Consider the following 13889-nt stretch of genomic DNA (forward strand, 5'->3'; position numbering starts at 1 on the left):
TGTCATGCTACATTTCGGACTATATCTTCAGTATATTTCAGTTCTGCACTTTCTCTGGGTCAGAAGAATTAAGTAACAACCAAACTCACTGGAATGTGGGGAAAGTGGCAGAGGAAGAGGGAGCCTTTGCAGTTGTCCTTGTAGCTCAACACAAATATTTATATGCATACAACACTGATATTCGCATCCTCATTTTTAACTGTGTGCTGAGGGAAAAGGTGCGTTAGTAAACAGTTAATGAGTTGATGAATGTTCTGCCGTCAACCAGCAAAGCTGAGGTGTTAAGCATTGGACTGTGTTTAAGCATGTTTGTGAATGTGTGTGAGAGAAAGAGAGAGGGTGAGAGGTTGTAGTTGCTGTTGCACATACACACACATCAAAGCAGAGATTGGTTTCAGGAAATGTTTTATTATCTGTTCTGTACCAACGCTGCTAATCACAACCACTCTCTTTCATCTTTGCATCCCCCCTTTCCACCCCTCCGATGTCTTTCTATCTCCCGCTCTCCTCCACACTTCTCTCTTCCCCCCTCCATCCTGTGCGTGGTGGTAACTCAGCCTTTGAAAAGTCAGATGGAAAAAAGAGGAAAAATTTAGAAAGGAATGAAGGAAGGAGAGATAAAACAGTATGTGCATGACTGTGGCGTAGCAGATCTGAATCTCCCTGTCGGGTTCCCACTTTCGTTTTTAGAGAAAAGAGTCTTCCCTCTTTTCTTACGTTGTCTTTTCGGTTTCCTCCTCTTTCTGAGACTGAGGAGTGGTGAGCCAGTACTGGAGAATCCCCCCTCACACTGACAGCATCCACATTCCAAGTTGTTGCACTGGAAATGCTGGGAATATATGGCCTGCTGGTGCCGAGATGGCAGGCAGCTCAATGAAACAGCAAGCAGCAGGGAAAACCTTGTCGCAATCATTCTCAAATCATCTCACAACAAAGGACAAGGGCCTTGGAATTGCCATAATCCTGTATTTTACTGCTGAGCTGTGATGGGCTCTGCTGTATTGTGTGTGTGTATGTGTGTGTTTGCAGTGTGACACATTATTTAGGCTTACGGTTTAGGGTCAGACTTACACTTTTCCTTTGATCTTGCAGTGGATTTGATGAGGTCAATTTTGTGTTTGCAGCTGAGCTGACACACATCAATTTCTACCTGAAAGATGTCAGTAAACATGATGTAACTCAAATGTTTAGATTCCTTTCATTTTCAAACTTCTTTTTAATGTTGTTAAAAGCAAAGAAAGAACATGATTTTTTTTTTTTTTTTGCCAGTCTTGTTTTAAACATTTCAGTTTTTGCTGAGAATGCACATGAAATGCACACAGCTACCAATGGAGAGAGACATTTGGGAAAGATTGGCTGATAAAGAGACAAAGAATGAAAGAAAGAAAGAAGGAAAGCGGGATGTCTCGCTTTAAGTCTTTCCCTCACCTGTCTTTTTCTCTCCACTCCCTCCTTTCCTTCCTCCCTCCCTCTCTCTTCCCCTCTATCCTCTGATCCCTCCCTCTCCACCTGCTCTTCTTCTCTCCCTCCCTCCCTCTCTCTCTCTCTCTCTTTCTCTCTCTGTCCTTGTCTCCACCCCTTACCCCACCCCTCCCTGCAGTCATTGGTCAAGTATCCACCAATCACAACAGAACCGGGGCCTGAGGGACTGCATATGCAAAGTGATGCTTAATATTCATGAGCTGCTATCGGGGCTTTAAGTCGTTGATTAGGACAGCAGCACAGCTTTCTGTCCCAACTGCCTGGCTGGCTGGCTGTGTGTGTACCTATAGCCCCCTCTTTCTGGCTCTCACATACACACACTGCACACACACACATACACGCTCCCTCACATCCACACACGCAGAGTCGCTCAGTGCAGGCAGCGCAGAGCTTGGTAATTGTATTGCTCTCTCCAAGCGGAAGGAAGGACCGAGAGAGAGAGGAAGACTGGAGAAAGAAGAGGAGAGGAGAGAGGAGAGATATAAAAACTTTGATTTTTGTTTATTTTTATTTTTTTTTAATTTTCTTGTTTTTCCCTGGAGGAGGTTGACATGACAATGATCCGGTATCGCCGATGGATTCGGTAGGACATCCGTTATCCGAGTGTTTTTTAATGCACTCTGAACAAGAGTAGGTAAATTTTACCTTTTAATCTTATCCTTTTTTTCATCATTCAGCTTGTCATTGTCATGGTCATTCACTGTGTATGAGTGTGTGTATGTGTGTATCTAGGTGTTTGTGTGTGTATGTGCTGGTATGCAGCGGAGGTGGCCGGCACCATGTCAAGGTTGTTTCTGCTGTCAGGTAGCACGCGTTCACTGTCTCTGTGTGTGTGTGTGTGTGTGTGTGTGTGTGTGTGTGTGTGTGTGTGTGTGTGTGTGGCTGCAGTGTCCGGACAGCAGCTCTTACTCAGTGGATAAAGAAGCGAAATTTCTGTCCCTGTACCTGGGACTGACACTTACAAAAACGTGCACACACACACATCGAAACACACTCATTAATAACAGAGACAGTTTCTCCTTCACTTTCTCTGTTCAGAGAACATTGTTTTACTTTGAGTCAAACTGTCCTCAGGACAAAACAACAACTCTTGGCTATGTGTGTATGCTTGTGCCATTGTTTATGTTTGTGCACATGTGCTTTTATATGTGTGTTTGCCCAAGCAGAGAAATAGCGAGGTAACAGGGCACTGAGGTTACAGGAATAACGTGAGGAGACGGGAGGAGACAGACCCATCAGAGAGGTTGGGAGGAGGAAAGGGGGAGAGCTGCGCTCTTAAATGCCAGAGGAGGTAGAATTTCAGACGGGCAACTCAGCGTGTGGCCCTGCGCAGGAATTAGAGACAGTTACACACACACACACACACACACACTCACAAGAGCGAGTGCCGCTGAGCTGCTCCTTTCGCCAACGCTTTGCTCTTTTAGGTGTGTGCTGAAGACGCTGTTCAAAATACAGATTAAGTGATTGGCCGAACGGACAGCAGTTCGTGTGTGTGTTATTGTGTGCGTAAAATGTAAGATGCGTTTTACAAAAAGAGACAATAGGAAAGGCAAACTTGTAGACTAAAGTGTAATAATAAACCAGTATTTGTACACTTTGCACTCCCCTTTTTAAAACATTACAAAGTAAATGTGGAATTTTCTGAAGTGATGAGTGTGATTTGGTAGGTGGACTGCACTCCCTTTGTACTGAGGTAGTGATACACCAAATTTGTATTTCCATTAATTAATGGCAAGATAATACAGAAGATATGTATAGAAAAAAAAAATAAAAATCATTGACAGTTTAATTTTGTTATGATTGCTCATAGCTTTATAATGAATAAATGAAAATGAGTTACACTGGATTACAGTGTCATTTGTAGTGTCTTTACGGGAGAAAGTCGGAAATGGAGACCTGAAAGGACAAAGTCCAAGTAGGAGATATACTGATGTTTTTGCCCAACATGACATTACTGACATTTTTAAAGAAAACTGTCATTTTTTTATGCTTTGAAGCTGTCTCACCTTTTGTGTATGTGTGAGAGAGAGTGTGTGTGTGTGTGTGTGTGTTTCACATGGAGACACCCTTTCGTCTACACAGTAAGTGGAGTGGTGGGGGAAATTGTTGGGTAAAAAGAGCATCTGGCGAAGTAATAGTCACCTCTTTACAAATGAATTTGTCTTTTATCATTTTTAGAAACTGATTTTTGCTAGACTCTGTCAGTTCTGATTTACTTTGCAACAAATGATGGAGACTTTCAAATTCCTTTCGCACGTTCTGTTTATTTAATCGTTAATGATCAATAAAACACTTAGAGGGGTTTTTGAGGATCATTTTTTAAATATCAGTGCAATGTTATAAATCAGACTTTCATCTGAACAAAGAGTCTTCAGAACAGTCTTTCACACTAAGCATGCTTATTGTCTTTTCTAAATCAAATGAGTGGATGTCAAGAGCAAAGTGTGAATTCAGTGCATTTTCAACAGCAAAGTCTCAACCCTGAATGCTGAACAGTCTGTGCGTTTGTCTTTCAACTGCAAAACAGTTCTGTGCCTTTTAAGAACCAACAACCGGTTTGTAGCTGTGAATTAGAATGAAAAGCAAATCCTTTTGGCCAGATTTTGGTATGTAATTTGTGAAGAAGTGAGAGCAGTTTTAGAAATCAAGCACAGACATATTTGCTGAAAAACACACCTTCATGTCAGACGATCATCACTGGAATGTGCTGCTTCACCTGCGCATGTTTGTCTCAGTGAAAATAAACTGTGATCGCTCTCACATATTTTACAAAACCCTCTGCTCCATTTACGCATCTGTCCGTCTGTCCGCTCTTTTATCCATCCATTCATCCATCCATCCATTCGCCGTTCTCTTTTCTCTGCTCAGGCTTCCCTTTCTTTGCTCTCAGGCACTGCTTTCCGACACTAATTAAAATATTAGGGATAATGATGATCATACCGATAATAATAATAATAACAACAAGTACCGCTTAAGCTGTTAACATAATTGCATTCCCCTCATGCCACCATATACATACCATTTGCATATCATTAAGATATATTTCCTACAGTGACTTTAGTGAATTTGGTGGATTTTGTCAGTGGGTGTGAAGGAGACGGGTGGCGAGAATCGCACAGCGGCCGTGCAGATCAGTCAGTCAAAATTTGCAGTCTAACACACGAAGAGAAACAGAAGTCAGCATAAATGATTTCTGTCAGAAATATTTTCAAATGTATTTTTTATTTTTTTTTGGATTTAATTTTTTTAATTACACGCAAATGTTATGCAAATAAATGGAATGAGTATGACTGAGAAATTGGAAATCCAAATTTCTGTTCAGTGAAACTGAGTCTGAATGAAAAACAGTCCAGTGCATGTTTGAAATTGCGCCCTGTAAAAGTGTGCCCGTGTTGGATATTTTAAATCCATCACACTGAATCCATGCACGCACGAAAAATATAAACAAAATCATGTGGTTATAGTGATAATTATCTGCTGTTTGAACAGATTTAATCAGTACTCAAGTGCACAAGATTGTTCTCGATTTTCACCTTGCAAGTCCCTGTGTTGCATCTTATTATGTCAAGGCAGCACTGAATGCAATTACATTTATTTTTGGAGCAATACCTCGACCTCAGATATTTCACAAGATTTTTTTTTCCAAAATTGTTTGGGGAAAGCAAAATAATAAAGAAAAAGTAAAGTAAAATAAGTGAAGAAAATAAAATTCTTCAAACTTGAAGGCCGAATGTTGTGTTCACGCTCTGTTAGTTGAAAAAGTCAGCAAGTGCTAAGTTAAATTTTTAACCAAAGCCTAAACAGTGCAGCTTTACAACAATGTTGTCGCCGCATAAAAAAGGGAAACATTGTGCATGTACTTTTCCTGTGGTGAAGAAAAGATCAGAATCTATAGAATTCATTAGGATAAAAAGAAAATTTGCTGACAGAAAATACTTCCTGTCATTATGGACATTTATTTTATTTCTCTCTGCCTTCTTTTGCCAGTCTCTCATGCGCTCTTTCTCTCAGGCCACGAGAAAGAGAAAGCAGTAGTGAGACAGAGAGAGACAGAGAGGTAGAGAGAAGGGGAGAGAGGGGGAGAGAGAGGGAGAGGTAAAGCTGACTGGAGGGAGGGACGGGGGAACCAAAGAGAGATTGCGTAAATTAAAATCCTTTTAATCTCCTTATAAAATCATTTACTTAATTCATCTGTCAAAGCATGTCAATATGTGCTGCACTGATTTGTTGGCTGTGTGTGTGTGTGTGTGTGTGCGCGTGTGTGAGAGAGAGAGAGAGACTTTGTGTGTGCATTTGCATCTGTTTGTTGTCATGCATGGGTTTTGTGCTTGCCTGCCTGCATTTTGAGTGTGTGTGTGTGTGTGTGTGACCTATTGGTGGCCTGTATGAGGAGGTGTTGTTCCTCTTTTTGTACGTCTGTTTGCCTGTCCGTCCCTCTAGTGTCCCTACGGCATTTGTTGTCTGTCAGTTTGTGCATTGTCTAAGTCTATACACATACACACACACACACACACACACACACACACTCAAGCGTACCACGGCCCTTCTCTCATGCGACGACTCCGAAAATTTCAGTGATTTAGTCGTGGAAAGAGAGAGAGATGCAATGAGAGAGACAGGCAGAGTGAGAGCTGGGAAGGAAAGAAGGGGTGTGGGGTTGCTTTTGTCTGACACCAGCACTTAGGGGTTCGCTGGACACACACGTACGCATGAACGCACACATGCACGCAAACTCACACGCTCACACTCACACATTTTTCATGCTTCTGCAGCTGAAAAGTAACCAAATTCTGTCAAAAATGCAATTACACATTAATGCACGTTCATTTGCACTTACACATGTGCCCACCATCATACACACAAACACCTTAGCGTGGCCTTGATGATGTGAATTTCCTCTCAGTGCGGTGTGTGTGTGTGTGTGTGTGTGTGTGTGTCTGAGTATGTCATGGGTCAGTGGCAGCCTTTATGTGTTGAAAGAGCAGTAAGAGAGACTGTACCAGCTGTGACACACACACCCACACACTGCAATTAGCCATTACACCATCCTGGTGGTGAAGCTAAGCGTGCGTTTGTGTTTGTACGTGTGTGTGTGATTGAATGCCAAGTGCTGATTGAAAGAAGGGAGAGGCTGATATATAGTGAGAGACAATGCGGCTCATCCCTTCTTCTCTCTCTTCTATCCTCCCTCCTTTCCTTCCCTTCACGCAGCTCATCCGCTCATTCCTCATGTTCCGTCATCCATACATCAAAATGTGTATTCGCTTATTATTACTATTATCACAATCTATCAGATAATTTATGCTTTAGCTGAGAATTACTCCTCTTACTGCTATGTACTGACTTCTGTGTCTCTTTCAAACCTACTTTTCCACTTTATGTAGCAGTGTAGGTTAGACAGATGCAGAAGAAAAAGGAGGGCTCTTCTTTGCTCTCAGCAATTTAGTATTGCTATTGTCATTGCTGTGGCTTTATTTATTTATTCATTTTTTTTAGAGACAGAGTTACTAAAATGTGGATTTCAGCTCTTCAAAGGGTAACCTGCACAGGGTAGCTGTGTATGTATGCGTGTGTGCCCATCGTGTCGTGTTCAGGGCTTCCAATACTGCTTTCACTCCTAATGGGAGGAGACAGTGGGGACTGGGTCACAATAGAACAGATTTAGATGGAGAGGTGCCGTGTGTGTGTGTGTGTGTGCCTGTGCGTGTGTGTGCGCATGCACGAGTTAAAAGAGGATCGAGAGAATGATGCAGGCTGAGCATCTCGTCTGTCTTTTACACTTTTTCTGTTTTGCTGTTTGTCTCTGTCTCTCTCGCTGTGTGTCCGTGGGGAGAGCCCTATAGATTGGCTGGTTGGGTTGTTCTCCCCGCCTACATGCCCAAGCCTCGTATAGTATGATTCAATTGTCATTGTACAAAAGACAAAAAGATATATATACTAAAAAAGAAAGAAAGAAATGAATGATCACGCTGCCTCCCGACTGACAGTGAAATATTCCTCCTCTCATCCTCCCATCATGCTTCATGTGTGTGCCTGATGGGAAGAGAATGACAGGGACAGGCAGCCCCAAACCCCACTTCTGTCTTTAGCCTTTTTTTATGTCTCTTTCTCCTTCTGCCTATCATCTGTTCACCTGGCTTTTTATCCCTTTAGTGTACTGTAGCCGCTTAATCAAACAGAAATAAACTTTAGACACATCACACAGATATTTCTAGCACTACTTATGGATCCTTGCTAAATTTACTGTATAGTCAAACACACAGGTGGTTAATAAAAGCAGAACTGTGATCCAACAACACTTGAGAAGCCGTTATAGTAACAGCAGATTTACTCTGAAGAGTAAAACTTGTGGGATTTTTGTGATATTTACTGTTTGTCATGACTGCTTTTTGCCCCCAAACTTAAGTTAATTTTTTTTTTTTTTAACACAAGTTCAGCACCTTGAGTAGAAAGTATTCAAAATAACTTAAAAATGCAATATACATTATACTGAAACACATGGCAACTGCAAAACAATTATTGATGTCAATTATTTGAGTTTTTTCTTTTCTCGCTTTGTTCTAAGTTGTCACTGATGTTATAAAACAGTTTGTTTACTTACTTAAACAAACACGCTAAACTTTCTCTCTTGCTTACGAATAAATTGATATGTAATATAGTTCTCACTGTGTAAAATGCATGATTTGAAATGTGTATGTAAAAGTTTATTATGCCATTTACTTTCTGTGGCATTTCTGAGGAAGAGAGATCAGCTCATTTTGCAGGTTTCTGTTAGAACGGGCAGCTTGATCTTTGCCTCTTTAAACATCCCAGTTATTCAGCTTTGGAGCAGAACTTTGCACATGTGCACAACAATGTGTGCAAACATTTCAGTCTCATGTTCATACACATTGTTGTGTGTATCTGTGAGTTACCATGAAAGAAAACTGCATCTCTGAGTATGACCTTTGTTTCAGTGTGTTTTCATTGTGTGTTTTAACTCTGCCCAGAGAAGGACTTGAACAACTTAAGGTGTGCATTGTAAAATCTAGCAACACATTTAATTTCCGTCTGCTGAAAGTTAAGCAGAAATATTTCACACAAGCCTTACAAAAGGTGAACATAAAGAAACTAAAGAACAGATCAAACAAGATGAAAGCAAATAAGCACTTAACGTATTTAGAAGTGCGGAAATGCCCACAGCTTCTGTCACTGTTTTCAAACCTTTTCTGCTATTGTGCGGCTTCTGTTTGAAGTTGGCAGCAGCTTTTCCATATTTGCTTTTTTCTATATTTGTAATTGTAGAAATAATGCCGCATCATTAAGATAAATCTTTGACAATTTGGGCATAATTTATATATTGCATAAATGAAACATTCTCAACACTTCATGCCCTCAGGAGGAGCATTCCTCTACGCAGCTGATCCACACTTTTCTTGACCTCTGCAGATAATTCATTTCCGCTTTATCCCTGTCTTCCTTCACAATTCACCCCCTCTCACACACACACACACACACACACACACTCTCTCTCTCTCTCTCCCTCCCCACTCGCCCCTCCCTCGTGGAGCTGTCACCTTTCTGCACCCGCTCAGTCCCTATTAAGGCCGACAGCCCATCTGCCGCCTGCCCCGCTAACAGCTCCCGTCGCTAACGCTAACGCGCACACACATCCACATCCACACAGACACAAAAAAGGGATGCGCCGAACCCCACCTGCTGTGATGCATGTGCAGACACGCGCAGGGAAAGGCCGTCACACACATTTGTATACAAACATATTTATGCGCGCGGCATTTGTGATTATCTGATGATCATTTTAATGTCTTCCCAACTCACACACACACACGCACACACACATTTACATGTCTTTGTCACTCTGTTTATGAGACTTGATGTTTTGCAAATATGTCAACATTTAATCACACATGCAGATATAAGATTTACATATTCAGCAATTACCTGGCATTGCTATCTGTAGGAACTAACAATGTATAGTCCTATCGACCCACCTTCACCACCTTGTAGACGAGTAACAAAAAACATCAAGAGCCACAGTTTTAACGTTAAGATGCACGGAACCCCACAACGTATATGTCTGTATATGTCATCTAAGCAACTGTGTTTGTTTATGAAGCAACATTTAGGCATGCTTGCGGGTGTTTATTGTACATGTGACTGGAAGACATCACACTGGCCTGACTAGAGGGGTAATTAGGTAGGGCAGTTGCAGCCCTTGTATGTGCGTGTGTTGTGGCATTTGCTCCCTTCAGGGATAGGTGCGTTTTGCATTAGCAAGAATGGCAACTGTCTCATCAATCACTGCATCACCATGTCACGCACACACACACACACACACACACACATACATACACATACTGTGTCATGGTCATTCTGTTCACAGATGGGCCAGCAACACATGAGCGAGTCACTGAGCATCAGAAAGACACCCACGGTCTTCACTTTTTCCATCGCGCGCCCACACACACAAACACAGACACCTACTTACATCCACAGTGTGTGTGTGCTGGTGCCGCTTACATGTACTGACAGGAGCGTGAAATAGGTTAGGTAGATTCACATAGGTTAATGCTCTCCCCTTTATTCTTACCTTTACCTTGTAAGCACATATAAATATTTATGAGCTTAGCTTATTTTGTTTCTGTGGAAGTACTTTTATGGTTTTGATTGCTTGAAATGAAATAATTTATGCAGAAAAAAAAATTCTTATATTTCAAATCTTTGTAATTTTTTACAGTGCAAATACCATGTGTTCTTTCTTAAGACTGTCCTGTATAGAATAGGGGGAAAAAACACAGTGTTAATGCCTGATTTAAATGATTGTCTGCTGATTTTTAGATGTCTTTTAGCCTAAATTTAATCTTGTGGGATGAATAAAAATGTGAAAAAATATCCGATTACCTTGCCATAAGGTATAATGTAATAAAACACAATCTCTCTTTGTAATCCCTAACAGTTTTAGTCTCCAGGTTAATGCAAGTGGCAGACTAGAGAATTATTTCTGCAAAATCAAAAAGCCTTTTGCCACTTAGCTAAAATATTCCGGTCGTGCTTTATCCCAGAATTTGGTAAACTCAGGTTTTCTTGCCAAAACTGCATCTCATGGTTCTTGGTAATGAGGATGTAAAGACGAATGAACTTACTTCCCCCCTTCAATGTCAGCCGAATATCTAACTTTATTCTTCCTCTTTACACATCTGTAAAGATAAAATACTTTATGTTGGACTTTGGAAGGATAGAAAATTCATTTGAAACTTAAGTGGAAAGGCAGGGATAGGGATTTGAACCAACAACATCACGTGTATGTGGTACTGGATTTACATTAGTCCAGTGTGACACCAGGACTTTCCTCAGAAAAAAAAAGCAGTATTAAGTGTTGCCTGTCTATATAGCATTGTGACACCGCAACCAAAGCCAATAAGTGTTTGAAGCAGCAGCAGCAGCAGCAAGATATCGATTCCTCCTATCCACCAGAGTGGAACTAAAACCTACATATTACATACCGTGGCCCTCCACCTCTCACTGAGGCTACCCAGCTCTGTGAATGGAGACAGGAATGGCTGTCAGACAAGTGATTGGTCTGTCTACCTGTCTGTCTTCATGGCCCCCACCTAACCAGGAGCCCACAGAATAGGACAGCATTGCACACCCACACACACAAATGTCTGTGTGGGTTGTGTTTGTGTGGTAAACATGTGTCTATCAGTTTGTGACACATACCAACATCCTGCTGTGTTTACTGATGCACTTGGCCTGAGACAACACACACTCAGGAATGTGGTAATGACAGGAAAAATCCAGCAAAACCAAAACAAGAAATAAGATTTTTTTATTTCGTAGCTATTTAGAGATTATTGCATGGCTTTAAGAGCCGGACATGATTTGGTGTAACATGTATTGTAGTCTAAAGATTAAGCAGCATCTTCAAGACATAAAAGCATTATTGTTTAAATTTGTAGACTTTCTCAGTAAAGACCCATTTTAGAACAAGCAAGCTTAATTATTTTACTTTATCTGTCATTGTGCAAAAATGTACAATTTCTCCAAATGCAAAGCACAAGGATGCCTCAAGCATCACCAGCAGACTTTGATCTTTTCAAAATAAAGTAAAGATCACCTTATTACCAATAAAGAGCTTTTATTCCCTGCAGCACTGTTCAGTTCTCCCTTGACACTTTTGTTTAAATCTAGGCCACCATGCCGATTTTATTAGAAACCCAGCCTTCTCACCTCCTCTTTGACGTCAGCTTTAAATATTGTCCCTATGTTTTCCTCTCACGCCTGTCCTGTTATTTAATTAATTTATTTTTGGCAATGGGTGATTTTGATTCTTTTGCTCGCAGTGACCTTATCACCCTGGCAACGTCTCCTCCCCTGACGACAGTGCTGGTGTTGATTGACGGATGGCAGTCCCTCCTCCGGTGCTTTTACTTCTATATTCCCTCAGTCTGAAAGCCTTTTCCAAGGCTAAAACTGGTGAAACTCCGATGACGTTAAACACAGCTGGCGTGTGCATCAGTTAGCAGCCTGACAAATCCACCAATGCAGTTGTGTGCAGACAGATGTATTTGTCAGAAATTTGTTAACGCCGCACGAAAATCTCGTGTTCCGGTTAAAAGTCACAACCCGTCCTCTGTGCATCTGTCTGTCTGGCTGACAGCTGTCTGTCTGGTTGTCGGACTGTGCGTCACACTGTCTTTTCTACATGTCTTCAAACCTGACTGTGTTTTTTCTGGCTGTCTGCATACCTACCTGCTGCTGTCCTGCTTGTGCTAAGCAGGGTTATGCTCACGTCACAGTTTGTCTTACTGTGGGCATACAGACCAATGCATGTGTGGTATACATTAACTACATTTATAACACGTCGTTGTCTTCATTTTCCTCACACCACACTTATTGTCAAATTCATTTTATTTTATTTTTTTTCTTTTATTTCTTTATTTTGTTTGCTTGTTGTTGTTTTTTTTGGGGGGGGTGGTTGTGTAAGTGTGGGCAAATTTCAGCTGAATTGTAACAGAAGCCTGTTGTTATATACATTGTATTACATCATTTGTAATATTTTAATGTCCTGAACAATTTATTTATGTTTATATTTTAAGCTTTAACTTTTTTTAATACAAATTTTGTATCTTTCTTTTGACAGTAAAATAGTTTGATAGATAATCCCCCCAAATAGCTCTAGAGAGGTCATGTCTCAGCCGTTTTTTCACACCTGTCTTTTCTGTACCCTTTTCTGCTGCACTGGCTGCATTTTCACCCCTTCTTCTCTCACTTTGCCCGCAGAATGAACTTATCGAAGGGGCCATTACTGAACAGCAGCAGTGAAGATAACTCCAAGTCAACCTATAGTAAATGCGGCGCTGGCGCCTGGAGAATGCACCAGAGCTACGATCCACTAGAGGCCAACCACATGAGAGACGCACATGCCCTCTACAACCCCAGGTATGACAAAATGATGAGAAGGAGAGATAAAAAGAGAGAGAGAGGGAGAGAGAGGGAGCGAGAGAGACTTGACCTGAATATACTTTGGATGAAAGAGAGAGAAAAGGCAAACACTTTGAGCTATTAAAAGCAGTGTTTTGAGTGGTTTGTGTGGGTGTGTGTGAGAGAGAGCTCTCAGGGAGGTCATTTTCTCTGTGATCCGTGTATTTGATATTTACTTGTACTTTTCTTAATTTTCAGTGATTTACTTCTCAATTTAGATATTTCTCTTTTGCATTATTCCACTGCAGGCTTCATGTCATGTCAAACTCAACTCCATTTTACATTTTCTGCATATACATTATGATTAGATCAGTCTTGAAAATAAGCTGCCCTGCTTTTGTGTCACTACATGCAAAAGGCGAAACGGCCACATATAAAGAGTAGACTTGCCTCTTGAAAAGTTTAGCCATAGCCATAAATGATTTTTCTCAACTTTTTTTGACATTCTGAGAAACTTTTGATGAATAAAGTTCACACTATAAAAATAAATAAATGAATGAAACTTTTAACTAAGTGAGGTCCAAAGACTTAATTTTTGCTTGTTATTATTTTGTGTTTGTGTGTGTATCTGTTTTCATCACCCATAAGTAAATATTATGTTTTTACAAAGATAATTCCTGGATAACCATGCCCACGGCTGCATACTTTTTCTTTACCAGTAGCATTATCTTTGTTTTCTTGTGTTTTTACAGTATATATGGAGTATCACAAGAAAGCAGGATTCAGCTTGTGGCTCAAGGACACTTCAATAGTGCGAATTATATTTTAAATCATATAATTTGTTGAAGGACAGTCACTTTCATGATAACAGTAATCCCCTATCCCATCTAAAAGTACAATGAAGCACGAAATACTGAAAGCAAAGTGAAGTTTTTAAAGTTCTCCTGTGGAAACCAGTTCTAGGACTGTGTTGATCGAGG

The 13889-nt window shown here is 40.8% G+C and overlaps 1 protein-coding gene across 11 annotated transcripts in view; it reads left to right on the top strand.

The window, feature by feature from the left end:
- esrrga (estrogen-related receptor gamma a) overlaps positions 1 to 13889 on the top strand; it is a 142089-nt gene that overhangs the window by 65599 nt on the left and 62601 nt on the right. For all 11 annotated transcript variants that reach the window (XM_046383543.1, XM_046383564.1, XM_046383590.1 and 8 more), the window contains one exon: positions 12769 to 12927. In XM_046383543.1, the coding sequence (XP_046239499.1) occupies positions 12770 to 12927 (158 nt within the window). In that variant the 5' untranslated portion in view covers position 12769. The remainder of the gene's footprint in view (positions 1 to 12768; positions 12928 to 13889) is intronic.

Source organism: Scatophagus argus, chromosome 1 (genome assembly GCF_020382885.2).
Source record: "Scatophagus argus isolate fScaArg1 chromosome 1, fScaArg1.pri, whole genome shotgun sequence".
In the NCBI taxonomy this organism is placed as follows: Eukaryota; Metazoa; Chordata; class Actinopteri; family Scatophagidae; genus Scatophagus; species Scatophagus argus.